At 39.9% G+C, this 16,035-nt stretch overlaps 1 protein-coding gene across 1 annotated transcript; it reads right to left on the bottom strand.

Moving 5' to 3' along the window:
* Positions 1-7,188: 7,188 nt before the first annotated feature.
* Positions 7,189-10,261, bottom strand: LOC136691405 (phenylethanolamine N-methyltransferase). Its single transcript, XM_066663967.1, has 3 exons — positions 10,087-10,261; positions 7,990-8,197; positions 7,189-7,717 (listed from the first exon to the last, which is right to left on the bottom strand). Exons 1-3 carry the CDS (start codon positions 10,259-10,261, stop codon positions 7,279-7,281), a joined length of 822 nt encoding a protein of 273 aa, XP_066520064.1. The 3' UTR covers positions 7,189-7,278.
* Between the last annotated feature and the right edge of the window lie 5,774 nt (positions 10,262-16,035).

Raw genomic sequence — 16,035 nt, 5'->3', positions numbered from 1 at the left:
ATTTAGAAATGGAATTGATCAGCTGGTCTCTCAACGCTATTGACACCATCTTCTCAAGGAGAAGTTTGGGCACGGGAGAGCCCTCCTGTCCTGATGGAACGACGCTGGCTGGATATGCCATGGATGGATGGGAGAAATGGCGCGTGGTGTGTCTGGCGCCTCTCTCCATTGAGGACATCGAAGATGTATACCTATTTGGATTTATGATCGTGGGATTTCTGCTGATTGGATTGGGTGGTGCCCTGGTTTATCGGAAAATTAGAAGAATTGAGTCAGTTGTAAACAGCCCAAAGAAACTGACCAACATTATTGATGGGATGGGCAGAGCCGTTGGCGCACAGACTGGGACTGTGAGTAGAAGCTTGGATTCCATCAAGGAGCTACTAACGGCTTTGAACGCCAAGATTGAACGTCTGGAAGACCAGTGAAAAATTGGAACTTTGAATCAGAGGGACTATAGCAAAAAATTCAGCTCACATCTCTGATTCTAACAAGCTGAACTTTATCTGTTTTGGCTGCCCCTGCTATCAGTGGCCTTGGCTGCTGATAGTCTCAACTCCTCCAGAAGGAACGGTCGTCATGGAGATCTGCTGCACCTCCCCTGTCTGAGCTGGGGCTCAAGGACACGTGACCGCTACTACATCTGGACATTTTCACGAACTGAACCTGGTCCCCCCCCCTTTCCCGGTTGAACATGCCTCCTACTGCTTTTTGTCTACGTCACTGAAACTATTTTTGTGTACTGCTTTGTGTGCTAAAGGTGTTGTTTTTTTCAAGATCACACACTGTGCTTCTTAGGCCTTCATTTTTTTACCACCACTTCCCCAGTGTTAATCTAGCTGTTTCTTCTAACTATACGATGGCGCGGGTAACCTGCTGCGGTCGCGTCTGTTGCACTCACCTAACCCCTGTTTATGTGAGTGTACAGACGGAAGCTAATTTCGCTGCAATGTTGTACTTGTATAATTTTGTATGTGACAATAAAGATCTATCTATCTATCTATCTATCTATCTATATCACTTCCTCTTTACGTAATACACTTTCAGGGTGCATTCCTTATTAAAGTAGTTATACCCACCCCTGCACCTCTAGGTAGACCCCCCCCACCAACACCACCACTGTTTCCTGAAAGCAGTACTGATAAATCTTCAGTAGGACATGGTATTTCAGCGTAGATATTGACACTGATATTTTGACATCCTGAATCACCTGACAAACAAGACTGACTCCAATATTTTATTTTCAGGAGTTAATGCTAAAACATGATCACTGATCACACAAGTACCACCCAGATCACTACAAAAAAAGTCCTGCAGGTAGTACTGAAATTACATTTCTGTATTGAAATTACATGACATTTTAACACTCTTATCAATCTTATAATCCAGACTGCCTCCAATACTTTCTCCAATTTTCAGTGGTCAGCTCCAAAACAACCACTAGACACACGAGTACCACACACGTTACTACAACACAAAGTTCTGAAGGTAGGACAAGAACACAGGATACACTATTTATAAAGCTCCAGTAGGAAACTGTATTTCAGTATTCTGAATTATATCAAAATCCTCCAATATTTTATTTCCAGTGGTTGATGCTGAAACATCAACCACTCATCCTACAAGTACCACCCACATCACTACAACAACAATTGATTCAGGTACGACAAGAACGCCAGCTACAGGTATATTCAGAATGAGTTAGCAGTCTTTAGGGATGTATTTATAAAAGCTTGTTCCTGATAAGTCCAGATATTGTAGTAGTTAGACCCACCACTGCTCCTCCAGGTAGACCATCCACCACTGCATCAGACACACTACTGATTTAACTCCAGAAGGAAATGACTTTGTAATATTGATTTTTTTATTATTTTTTATCATTGTCACTTTCTGAATTACATCACAATCAAGACTGGCTCTAATTTTTTGTTCAGGTGTTGGTTCTGAAACATCAACCACTCACCTAACAAGTACTATGCATGTCACTACTGCAACAACAGGTACAGGTTGGACAGGAACTTCAGTTAAAAATCTCAGACTTGGAATATGAATATTTATCTTTTGTAGTTATGCATTAGGGCAGCACGGTGTACAGTCACACAGCTCCTGGAGGTTGTGGGTTCGATTCCCGCTCCGGGTGACTGTCTGTGAGGAGTTGGTGTGTTCTCCCCGTGTCCGCGTGGGTTTCCTCCCACAGTCCAAAAACACACGTTGGTAGGTGGATTGGCGACTCAAAAGTGTGGTTGAATGTGTATCTGTGTGTCTGTGTTGCCCTGTGAAGGACTGGTGCCCCCTCCAGGGTGTATTCCTGCCTTGCGCCCAATGATTCCAGGTAGGCTCTGGACCCACTGCAACCCTGAACTGGATAAGCGGTTACAGATAATGAATGAGTGAGTTATGCATTATTTAAAACTTTATTAATTCCAGTAGCTAAACGTCCAGAATCTGAATTGAGCTCCGTTTGAAATGGCTCCCTACTTACTATTCCCTACACTAATCCATATGTAATGCACTATTATAGGGAACTAATTCAGGAGGTTAGTGAACATTCCGGACACTTCCTCATGTGGGTTTCTACCAAACAGCACAGTGTACATTGGGTATCCACTATCCACCAGCGTATATCAGTTGCACGCTCTTTATTGCTGTGATTAGTGGGATTCTTTGAGTGCACTGAAAGTTCTGCACCAGGTTTTCAAATCCCACTACAAAATGGCTCCAAGATATATTTAGTGACTAGAGCACAATCTCAGGCACAGCACTCCAAAGAACTCCTTTATTTATCTAAAATGAAGTGAAAATTACTGATAAAACTATAAAATATAAATATAATTTGCATTCTAAAGTAACAGACGGTCAAAACTGCCTCCAATATTTCATTTTCAGGAGTCAGCACTGAAAAAACCACTCGTCCCACCCAAGTACCACCCAAATCACCACAGAAAAAATGTTCTACAGGTACACACTACTGATAAATATATATTATATTTCAGTATTGATCACTTGATATTGATTCAGAATTATATCACAATCCAATATTTTATTTTCAGGGGTTGGTGCTGAAACATCAACCACTGGTTAAACGTGTATCACCCACATTACTACAACAACAACTGCAGCAGGTGGGACAAGAACTCCAGCTGCAAATCTCAGATATAAAATTTTGCTGCAAATTTTCTTATTTGGAAAAAAAGACTGTTGTTGTATTTAATGTAACTGTTAAAATGCTTATGGTTTAATTATTCAAACTCTGGAATCCGAATGTATTGATCCATCAGTAATTCCATCTATTTTTCATGATTCAATCAACTTATAATAATATATTTTCAGATGTGAACATCACACACACTGAATGTACAACTCATGCTTCCTCCACTACAACAAGGAGTGCTGAAGGTACGAAATAAATCTCCAGTGTAAAGCTATTATTACCTGAAATTGACAACTACCGCATAATCAATATTTATAAACACTTATAACTCAAATACCTTTAGTCATTAACTAATCAAGATTTTCAGGGGTCAGTGCTGAAAAATCAATCAAATATACAACAAGGACTGTGGTAGGAACTTGAATCAGAAATAATTTACTTTCAGATGTGAACATCACAGTCTCTGATCATACAACTCCAGTTTCCTCCACTACAGCCAGAAGTGCTCAAGGTAGGAAAGAACAACCGATATTGAAATAGTTAAGTATACATCTACTAATTTAAGTTCAGGGGTCAGCTCTGTTACAGACAGTATCAGAAAGCACTACTGATTACATTCAAGACTGCCTCCAATATTCTTTTTCAGGCGTTAATGCCAAAACAACAACCACTGTTCACACAAGTACCACCCTCATCACTACAACAAAAAGTCCTGCAAGTAGGACAAGAACACCAAGAACAAATTCTTAAGGACAGATTTGGAAACATACATATATTTCAGCTTCCGTTCACTTTATTTTCCATTTTTATTCATGATTTCTGTTCAGACCCTGAGCACCAATACTGCTCTGTTATCATGTGGTACTTTTTATATTCAGGTGTCAACTCAAATACAACTTCAACCACTACAACAAAAAGCCCTGCACGTAAGTAAAGAGCTCCAGCCAAAACCCAGAAATGTGGCCACAATATTTTTTTTTTTTCAATTTTAAGATTGCTACCTTTATTAAAAATGAGATTACATAAACAAAAATTATAACATCCTTGAGATTCTATATTGTTCTGAGCAGAAACAATATTTAAAAATCAGGAATTGTTATTAATTTAAACATTTGTCATCATCCCTTAAATGCTACTTGTACATATCAATCCCACTAAAAAGAATTATCCATTGTTGGATGTATGGAGTGGCAAAGTGGTGCTGCAGGTCGCGCAGCTCCAGGGTTGTGGGTTCGAGCCCCACTCCAGGAGGAGTTTGGTGTGCTCTCCTCATGTCTGCGTGAGTGTCCTCCGAGTGCTACACGTTGGTAGGTGAATTGGCAATGCAAATGTGTCCACAGGTGTGAGTGTGTGTGACCCTGCAAAGGACTGCTGCCCCCTCCGGGGTGTGTTCATGCTTGTGCCTAGTGATTCCGGGTAGGCTCCGGACCCACTGCGACCCTGAACCAAACAAACGCTTAAAGACAATGAATGAATGAATGCTGGATTTATCTGGTGAGTGTTAATATATATATGCTATATAGTTTATTGATTATTTTGAGGTTTCAAATGCTATATTTTCAGGTGGTAGCACCACTACTACTACCACTGGTAGAACCTCATCAACTACAACAAAGTAAGGATGTTAAGTAAAAGCCTACTCTTATTAAAGTTATTACATTTTCATTGGTAGTCAAGAGTTCATTTTGTTATATTTATTGTGTAACATTAGTCATTTATATTATTAGACATTATTGTTGTCAGGTCAAAATCATTATGAAACAACTGATATCTAGGGACCTAGATGTGTCACTGTGAGTTCTCATTACCTAGTATATTGTGCAGATATATATATATATATATATTGATATATATATATATATTGCGCTGCGGTTTTAGTGGGGCACAGCAACATTTACTGGAGTTTGAATGACGCTGCTCGTGTGAAAAGATGATGTTTTATACTGTGTTTTTGACCTATTTATGACAGAAAGTTACATGACTGCCATGGTCACTTATTATACTAATATTACATTTTCAGGTATCATTAACATATTCACAGCAGCAACACGACAACTACTACTACTACTACCACTACTACTACTACTAAACCTCCCACCTCTTACTTCTGAATAACAATCAATCTCATCCACAAAGAATTAGTGCATTAGCTGATTCATTTTTTCTTGTTTGTTTGTTTGCTTGTCTTTATTAGTTTTGTGTGTGTGTTATTTGTGTTTACACACAAGATGTCCTATATATTTTAAAGACGTTACATGAAGAGGTGTTCCAAAATGACAATGAATAAAATCTCTGTATATTAACTTACTTTGAAGAAGAACATTTGCATCTCTTTGGAAGTTTTTTTTTCTCTTCTCAGTGCTAATACCACGTGTCTCAGTTTTGCCTGCTTCATAGATATAATTATGTTAGCTTTTATATCTCCTTATGAAAACTTAATAAATTAAATTAACCGTATTAAAATAATTAAATATGTCAGTACTTTCCAGATTCAAATCATTTAATCTGAAACTTTTAAGGTGAGAAATTAAAAGTAGAAATGACCATTTTTGTGCACTGCAAAAAGTTTTAAAACATTTTTTACTGTGTGCTGTTCAAAAGACATCTGATTGTTGAGTAAACTGCATCTATAGCAGTGGCAATTGCTCTAAGACTGCAAGGGAAGCTCAGCTTCCCCTAAAATATAAAAAAAAAGTGATCAAATATATACTGTTGTGTGTACATGTCATTGAATAAATATGCACTACAACGCGCTCAACTTTTGTTCAGAATCAGCTTCTTATCACTGGGAAAGACGCGGCTTTCCCGCAGTTTCACTGTCCTTTAAACGGTGTAGACGCTGAGCGTCCACAGAGTTCAATAGTAAAGCAGCGAAGTGCAGCGAAACGAGACGAGCCATTGGATAAATGCTGGGCTTTGTCCCGCCCATTGGACGCTCAGCGTCTCTGGGGGTCTATGGGGCAGTGGGCTGGCCTTGGCTGGCCCGGATGCTCAGCTTCTGCATGATGATTGGATGATCTGTCAGAGGTTGAATCCCTTTTTGATTGACAGCGAAATGAGCGAATCAGCGATCCTTTGGTGTAAAGATGCGTGGGAGCACTTCACATGAGCCAAGGCCGTTTAAGCAGCCTAGCTCTGCTGGCCATTGAGAGGACACTAGTCAAGTCCCTGGAAAAGACGCCTTGTTGGTACGACAGGGTCAAAGATCAATTTCTTGAAAAGGAACGGAGGGTAGAATTTACGTATAAATAAACCGACACATTTTATGATGTAGGCCAAAATTGAGCTTCCCCTCCTTGAAAGACCAGCATCCGCCACTGATCTATAGCCACCTATGTCTACCTTTTTTTTATTTTGTATGGATTTGGCAGAGATTCTTAATTAAACTAACTTACAGTTTTAACTGTGTTACAAACGTAGGCTGATGTAATGTTAGGTGTATGGCCCAAGGTCTTTCATTGGAGTAGCATAATGTTTCTGTAATGCCAAATGTAAAAGGTTGTGTGTTTAGTTAAATAGAAATATGGCTGATTTGCATGCAGTGGATTATCACAGCAGTTGGTGTTCTAAATAAAGAGACAAGTAAACAAAAAAGCCATTCAGTGTTATGTTTTTAATACTGTTAAATCCTTCCACATGAAAAAATAGTTCTAGCGCCTTGTCTAGTGAAAGATGGTAAACATAAAAATTGCTAAACTTAATTGTTACATTAATGCATTTTAGACCTTAAATTCTAACAAACATCCAAATCTTTTTAGTGTTATATTTCAAGAGAAATTGACACAGAATACATAAATATTTTTACATTTCTATTTAAATTAGGATCTCACAGATATAGCTTTAAACCAATACTTTGCTACAGTTTGAATTTTTTATCTCATTTATAGAAAGGTGTGGCAAATGAAAGAAAGAAGTAAAGCAAAGAGGCCTTAAAAACTGTAATTCTGAATTCTAGCAATCTCTTCCACCAAAAGAAGTAGTTCCAGCAGCACAGAACAAAGCAGACATTACTGTTATTTACCAGCAGCAGACACGATGAAATATGTAAAATACTCTACAACCAGTCACACTGTACTGTCAAAAATAGCTGTGGTATTAAAAAGCATAAAAAATAACTGTCGTCATGACTATGGTTTTCTGGCCTTGGCGAAAAACACACTACTGACGTCATCCACTCCCACCCTCATGTCCGGTGGCAGGTGGTAGACACTGAGTTGCAGTAGTTGGAAACCGCTAGATCTGAGGCTGTTACAGACTTCTGCTTCACTGAGTGGCACCACAGGGATACGTAGGTCCAGAGCTCCAAGGTAAAAGCTCTCGTCAAGTGCCCCGATCAGTAGCAGGTGACCCCCTGCCTTCAGGAGGCTGGACAGGTGACCAAGTGCCCGGGTAAAGGAGGCGAGATCAGGACTCACACTCTCCAGACAGAAGGACGACACCAGGCAATCAGCACCGGAACTGGGCAGAGATCCGGCTGGCAAGGGGCAGGGTTGGTGAACATTAATGGGCAGCACGTCAGTCACAACAGAGCGAAGCCTCTCTGCTTTTTTAGACCAGGCTGAGGGACTTGAGACAAGCAGAATAAGATACTTTAAAGGACCATATATTGCAGGTTTGTAAAGTAAATTATGATTATATATTTATCATGGTTTATATTGGCCTGGAAGCTTCAGAGATTCTGTACTTGAACAATTTCAAACAAGGATCACCCCTATGTGGAAGACCCACCCTATGGAGAATTAACTGCTTCATTTAGGGACTACTTTGCTCTTCATTCAGTGACCGTTTCACTTCGTAATTTGTTTTTAAACAGAAATTAAATGAAAAAGCATTCACACCTACGTCCCTCCAGCTGGCAAACAAACTTCAGGTACGGTGTCCAGTCGAGGCTGCTCTTGGCATCCTGCAGCCAGCTGCGCAACTCCTTGCGGTTGATCTCCAGAAAGTCAGAGAGAATGACCCGTTCAAAGTGTTCACAGCCGCTCATCACCTGGTACAGTGTCGGACCAGAACCCACGTCCACCAGAACCTCCCCTTTTATACCATCTGGACAGGACACAGAGTAAATATTTGACATGGTTGTTTTGACCAATAAAGTCACAAAGACCCAAATCCCAACTCCTCAGAGTGAAAATAAAATGCTAATGTAAACTAGACATGATCATTTATAACATTCATTCATTATCTGTAACCGCTTATCCAGTTCAGGGTTGCGGTGGGTCCAGAGCCTACCTGGAATCATTGGGCACAAGACACCCTGGAGGGGACGCCAGTCCTTCACAGGGCAACACACAGTCACACATTCACTCACACCTACGGTCACGTTTGAGTCGCCAATCTACCTGCAATGTGTGTTTTTGGACTGTGGGAGGAAACCGGAGCACCCGGAGGAAACCCACACAGACACGAGGAGAACACACCAACTCCTCACAGACAGTCACCCGGAGCGGAAATCGAACCCACAACCTCCAGGTCCCTGGAGCTGTGTGACTGCGACACTACCTGCTGCGCCACCATGCTGCCCTATCATTTATAACAGTTTAATCAAATAGAAGAAATAACAGTTATAGGCAAACGTTATTAACCATGTGTTTTCTTTTATTGCACAATCTTAATAGTTTTATATATAAAATATATTATATATATATATATTTTTTTTTTTTCACTTTTACGCATAATTTAACTGCTTTTTAATGTTTATTTTGACTCTGTAAAGCACTTTGAATTGCTCTTGAGTTTAAAAGGTGCTCAAAAGAAAGTAAGGCACACCTAATCATTTCATATATTGTTGATTTTCTAAAAGTGAAAAATAAATGTATTTATTTGTAGCTTAATAAATTCAACTTATTCATGAAAAAAAAACCTCCGTACCTCCTGAAAGGTGCTGGATTATCTATAAATTTTCACTTTAGTTGCTCTTTCAGCTGCTACCTTTTTTCTGTAGAAGGTTAATATATACACTGGTGTCAGCTTCCAAATAGTTGCCTTGTCACACACTGGTCACACTGTTTCAGCTCCTTCCCTCAGGCAGCAGAAAAGCTTCTTTCCACACAACATTACACTCATTAGCAACTACAATTCATAACAATTACAGCACAGTTTAAAACTACAGCACATAATACAACTACAGTACTTCAGCTCATAAAATTTGCAGTGCATATTACAATTACAGAACAGCTACAGCCCATATTTACAGCACATTATAAATACAGCTTTTTAAAATTACAGCACGTTAAAACTCCAGAAAATATACAGCTCCTAAAAATTGCAGAACAAAATACAACTACAGATCAAATACAGCTCATAAAAATTACACATTCTTTTTTCACAGCTTAATGTGTGTTAACCAGCTTTCTTGCTCGTCTAGACAGCCCCGATTCAGAGCGAACGGTTTCAGCCCCTGTTCCTTTAAATGACAATGAGCCACAGCTCAGTTCACCGTGAGAACCCAACAGTGAGGAGTGAGCTCTGGATTTTAACCGTTTTCACTCGGTTCTCTTTGTTCTCCGTTCATATTTTCAATCCCTTTAATCAAGGCTAGTATTTCTGTCATTGAAGAGACTCTGACAAGGGCAGGGCGACAGTTCTAAAGTCTCAGCCCCTAACATAAGAAGCAGCACAAAATCAGAACAGCTCATTTTGTCAATTTTTTTTTCTGATTGTGTGCAGCCCACACAAATGAATGTGCATGTATACCGGACAAGTGATGTCCTCTGCAGGTAAATTCATTTGAATTGTACTCTTACATTTTAGCTAACTCCATGGCAGACCATTTAAAACGTACTGTAAGATGGAAACCTTTGCAGATCTTAAGTCTTTGGTGACCCCACGTGCTTGCATAAGTGAAGTCTCACCTATGAGGACACTCTTTGGCTGCAAACTGTTAAATCTGTCCAGGACAGTGGGAGGTAACAGAAGTGTGGAAAGTGGCTCACCCTCAGAGAAAGCTTTGTGGAGGCACCTGAGCTTCCAGGGTACGATGCTGTCGTTTCGACTGAAATCGGCTCTTGGAGGAGTATAGTTGTACTGGAGGTAAGCTGCTGGGTCAAAGCCTTGGTAGCAGGTCTCCATGGCATCCACTGCCTTCTCTCCTCCATTTTCTCCTTCCATTGCTCTCTCTCTCTCTCTCTCTCTCTCTCTCTCTCTCTCTCTCTCTCTTTCTCTCTCTCTCTCTCTCTCTGCAGTCTGTTCACTGATATGCTGTATTTATACCTGTGCTTCTAAGTGGGGTCAGCCCAATTACTGGAGTTAGCCCAATTAGCCTGTGTGTCCACCCAAGGGCAGCTGCAGGCTCCCTGTCTCTCAGCCTTATCTCCGCAGATAGAGATATGGGACTTGTGTGTGAAGGGCAGTTCACCTCAGAGCACTCAGGCCTACCTGACCTCGGGCACTGATGGCATCGAGCCGGGCCTTTTTACTTCCAAGTCGGGGCCACTCCAGGCCTTTCCTGACCCACTATCTGTCCCATCTGACCACTAGCTTTCCTTCATTCAGGCACACAAAAGAAGCCATCACCGGCCATTAGCCGTGCATTTTCCAGTCAAGTTATCAGAGAGAGGGCCTCAAGACAAAGATAATGCACCAGATGCTACAGCAGGAACACTGAGTTCATTACAAAAGAGCAAATGCACTTTACCTGGACTGTAGTGGACAACAGTTCGGACACTGGTGGTAACTGTGAGCAAAATGTCGATTGAGTCAACTTGATTTCAGAGGGTACCAATTTACAGTACAATTGCCCATGTAAAAGGGCCTGGAAATGGGCTAATACCTGTTTATAAATAATTAACAATGAGATCATATACACCTTAAACATATTAATAACCAGTAATAAGTATGTAATATCATTTTCCAGCCTCTGGATTTTTTTCCTAGTGACATTTGAAGTGTATGGAGTCTAGTGTGGTCTAGTAGACATAATTAATCAAATGTATTTTCCGCATTGCTTTAACAAATTTTTCTGAATCTCTGATCTTCATTACAATTACATTATTTTTTTTTGTAAGAATAAATGAGTTCATATTTACATAAAAATACACATAAGCAATAAACACAAAAATATGATGAATAGGTTATTAACAATACACATTTATTTAAACAGCCAAACTCTCTGTTTACACCTTCATGCCCAAACTCATCTTCTTTTCTTCCATTGCTCCGCCCGTTAACTTTGTAACCCCATCCTTTTTGACATTGCCTCAGGTGTTTCTCAGTGCTTTGTGTCTTCAATATTCTTTGTCTGGCTTGGGCTTTGTTTGCTTCTCATCATTGGTTCCTCCTTTTTGTTCTATTTATTTTTTCGATTCTGTTTTTGTTTATCATTGTTATTAAGTCCATATTTTTTCCCTCCCACAATCACAAGCTTTGCCCAGACCATCAGCTGACAGATGTTCAAACACCCTGAAAAACATTTCTCAAAAATGATAGAATTTGATGAACATGTCATTATCAAATTGGATCTCTGGATGTAGATGGTGTAATTCAATGCAACATTACAACATTAAAAAAAATCATATGAATGTCACAGTATATAAGCATACTCTTTGATGTACTGATGTGTAATTAGCATGTGATTACCCAATATATTAAAACAACCTCCTTGTTTCTACATTCACTTTCCATAGAGTCTCAGTCAACAAGGTGCTGTCGGGGTACATTATTGGTCACTAAAGTTACAAACAGTGTAAATGTGCCTTTAACAGTACAACAGTGGTTTTAGAGACTGCTTGTGTTCCCTAAAGGTACATTACATTCTCTAATACAGAAAGAGAGGTAAATATTGATAATCTTTCACAGTTTTTCTGACAGTGTATTACTTTGAACTTCTACTATTACAGAGAGTAGTCAATCTCTTCCTCTGCATACATTTCTAGCCCCATTTCACAATGTTCTTCAAAGGTCAGGACCAACACAGTGCAGGTATTATTTGGGTAATGGATCTGTCCCTGCCCTTCCGTGACACTGACATGGTGTGTGATATTGTAGAATTACAAATTGTACCTATATAGTGAATGGAGCTGCTCATATGGACAATGAGTTTAGAATCCGTGTAAGTGATCAAGACACCTGACCTTACAGCTTTGTCACAGCTATCAGTTCCTCCATTCATTCTACTGATGTCTTTATAACTCTGACTGTTGGAGGAGTTTAAATCTGTTCTGTTCAGTCTCTTCACCCAGAACTTAGCAGTTTCTCTCTTCCAAGAAGAACATAACAGAAAGACACACCCAGCTGATAATTCTCCTGTAAGACTTTGTCTGTTTCTCTTTTGAGGTTTTCATGGTGTGAAAGTAGGATGGGCTTTTTTCATGTCTGTGTTTATGAGGGTGAGATAGTTGGTATTTGTGTTGTGATTGGCTGGTATTGTGGCTCATTGTATTATATGATCTCTAAAGGCCTTCATATACCTTTATGTGACTGTAATTGTTCAGCTGGAACTTGAGAGCAGTGAGCTACACATTGTACCATCAACAGTGTTCAAATTGCATGAGATCCGGATGGACACTTGAGCTCCTTTAAGAACATTACCTTTGGCAAGACTTGGGCTGAAGAATGTATCCTATCCTTGAGAAAATTACATACAGCTTTGAAATCTATTTATTTCAGCGCTATGCATTTCTAAGAACATTGTCTAATACTCATCTACTCTTTGTAAGTAACGTGTCCTTATTACAGCAGTTTTAAATGAAGTGTTCAATTTACTACTGCATTGATTTTTATGCACAACAAACACTTCTGAGAATATTACACCAGCTCATTTAGTAGCTAATTAAACTATTACTTAAAGGAACACTACATCACATATTTTTACCTTGGACATTTAAAATCAATGTGATGTTTCACTGAAATGTAATATGAACAATGAGGCTTCTGTCATTGTTAATGTGGGCTCAGCACTGCAGAAACTGCTCTACATTTGGAGGAGGGTTGGAAACCACCCTTTCACTCCCCACTGATTTCAGTACATTACTGTACAAATCACACCATTTTACGCCCCTATACGGCACCCCGTGTCGATTCATGAATAACTTTTTTTTTTTATCAGATTCCTTATGAAAATGTGAATCAGTGTTTCTCATTCATATTTTCAAACAACTACACAACAAATTATGAATGACCTCCACATATATAATCCTCATAATGATTTATATCTAAGGTTTACATTTCTAGACTCTGAGGAAAAGACTGTCTTTTATTATGTAGAAAACATGATGTTTTGCATCAAACAAAATAGATCTTTTATGTCATATATACACACTGTTGTTTGAAACAAAGGACATTACCCACAGGTCTAAATCAGATGACAGGTGCGTCTAATAAGGTGGATGCACATTTTAGACCTGCTGAAAAGGCTGCCGCATGTGTGCCAAATGCTTCAATGTTCTGTGGGGTTACACACACAGCAAATTCTCCAGTGTTAAATCAACACTATTAGTGTTAACGTAACACTGAGAGTGTTAAATTACTATACTAACAGTGGTAATTTAACACTAATAGCATTGATTTAACACTGGTGAATTTACTGTGCACACTGATAACCTGGTCAAAGAGTCAAGGGTCCCTTCCTACTGTCTCTTTTTGTTCTGATGCTGCTCCAACAAGGTATAAGCATTGCTGTTCTAAGCTGATCACATCCAGTATCACATACCCCTATGTAACCTTTTTGGTTTTTGAGTTATGTATTGGCGGGCAATGGCTTTTTTCATGCTTGCATGCGTGTTGTGACTGATAGTATCAGGTATTGCAGCCTTTTGTACCTTATTGTATTGTTTGATGTCTGAAGAGATTTGTAGACCTTGCTATGAGCTTGTGTGGTTTATGTTTCATCTTTGAATTGAAACACATTGCATAAGTGTGCACGTAATCAAATCTGTCTGCCTTTTTCTTTTGTTATGTAGGGTATATCAGGGTGGGATTACTGGAAAGCATGGCTCGCAGGACGTCCTTCAACCACAGCAAACAAAATACTTCTTGTTCAGAACATAGCAGCAGAATAATTTACACATGCTTTGTGTTAATATGAGGGGCCCACACTGACTGAACATGGGTTAGCCTGGATTAAGTTGGACATGGGCCACTGGTTGAGTTGGTAAACTGGCTATTGGAGGCCTCCATCAAACAAATGAGTGGCTGTGTAACTCTATATGGGGCCCCTATGTGCCCATAGTGGGTTGTTTTAATTTAAAGGTTTGTAATTTCAAGTGGGTTGCCCTTATGTTTAATCCATCCTGGACCTATCACTGTCTCTGGAGGTTATTTATTTGTAGGACCAACATCTAACCAGTGGAAGAGACTGGAGACAATGACTGAGCCTTTTTTTTTTTTTTTTTGGTGACGGAGATCAGGATAACGTGTCATCTCTTTAGTAATGTCCTGGTCGCTGCACTGGTGCAAAGGGATCCGCACAGAACACTGGGAGAGCGACCTCTGCTGGCTCCACCAACAGCCACACTCCAGTTATGAAATTAATAAAGAAGCTGCCAGATCTGGAACCACATTAGCTGTAACTGAAAAGCATACAACATCCATAAATATTAAGAAAAAAAAGTATTTAACTAGGTTATTAGTACCCTTGCGTTTGTGTTTTTTTATTACTATTTGTATTAGTGTTAATTCAATATTTTAATTGTGGCGCAGCAGGTAGTGTCGCAGTCACACAGCTCCACGGACCTGAAGGTTGTTGGTTCGATTCCCGCTCCGGGTGACTGTCTGTGAGGAGTGTGGTGTGTTCTCCCCGTGTCTGCATGGGTTTCCTCCGGGTGACTGTCTGTGAGGAGTGTGGTGTGTTCTCCCTGTGTCTGCGTGGGTTTCCTCCGGGTGACTGTCTGTGAGGAGTGTGGTGTGTTCTTCCTGTGTCTGCATGGGTTTCCTCCGGGTGACTGTCTCTGAGGAGTGTGGTGTGTTCTCCCTGTGTCTGCATGGGTTTCCTCTGGGTGCTCCAGTTTCCTCCCACAGTCCAAAAACACACGCTGGTAGGTGGATTGGTGACTCCAAAGTGTCCGTAGGTGTGAATGTGTGTGTGTCTGTGTTGCCCTGTGAAGGACTGGCGCCCCCTACAGGGTGTATTCCCGCCTTGCACCCAATGATTCCAGGTAGGCTCTGGACCCACCGCGACCCTGAATTGGATAAGCGGTTACAGATAATGAATGAATGAATGAATGAATGGACATTTAAAGACATGCCAAAACCAGCAATACACCTAACTAACTGTACAGTAAATTTCACATGTATTTTTTTACACAATACACAGTGGGTTATTATCAAATCTAATCAAGACACATTTTGAGAAGACTACCACTAATACACTGTATAAAAACCTTTTAATTATCTGCATATTACAAACTCTAGTTTCACTTGTGTCACTGATGCAAACCCTTAAGATCAAGAGTGAGGTTTTGTTCAGATTCATTTATTCATTCATTCATTCATTATCTGTAACCGCTTATCCAGTTCAGGGTCGCGGTGGGTCCAGAGCCTACCTGGAATCATTGGGCGCAAGGCAGGAATACACCCTGGAGGGGGCGCCATTCCTTCACAGGGCTTTTTTTCAGATTGTTCAGAAAAAATGTGTTGAGTCACTTTTTAAAGGAGAGAACCTTGAGTTTTGTACAGAAGCATTTTAATAGTTAAATGGTTATTTAGGCTGAGAATGTGTAGTATATGTTTCTATAACACAAGAGGGGGTTCTTCTGTTAGCACAAGCTGGACATTGTACCAAACCTCAGAAAAAGGTGCTGTAACGAACCATTTTTAAAAAGTTTTGCATATGACTCTATAAGTTCTTTATAAGGCTTCATTCCTCTCACTGATTATGTTTTTTACGCCAAGAAAAACTGGACATTGCAATAACACTGCCATCTAGTGGTGGGAAATCCTGCTACAGC

Source organism: Hoplias malabaricus, chromosome 3, assembly GCF_029633855.1.
Source record: "Hoplias malabaricus isolate fHopMal1 chromosome 3, fHopMal1.hap1, whole genome shotgun sequence".
Lineage (NCBI taxonomy): Eukaryota > Metazoa > Chordata > Actinopteri > Characiformes > Erythrinidae > Hoplias > Hoplias malabaricus.
Note: the sequence above shows the minus strand (reverse complement) of the source record. Positions and strands in the feature narration are given on the sequence as shown.

Coding starts and splice junctions, on each gene's coding strand:
- LOC136691405 (XM_066663967.1), bottom strand. CDS start 10,261: ATGGAAGGAGAAAATGGAGGAGAGAAGGCAGTGGATGCCATGGAGACC. Junction 8,198..10,086: donor CCACAAAGCTTTCTCTGAGG/GTGAGCCACTTT, acceptor TGTCCTGTCCAG/ATGGTATAAAAGGGGAGGTT. Junction 7,718..7,989: donor TGCCAGCTGGAGGGACGTAG/GTGTGAATGCTT, acceptor GCTTGTCTCAAG/TCCCTCAGCCTGGTCTAAAA.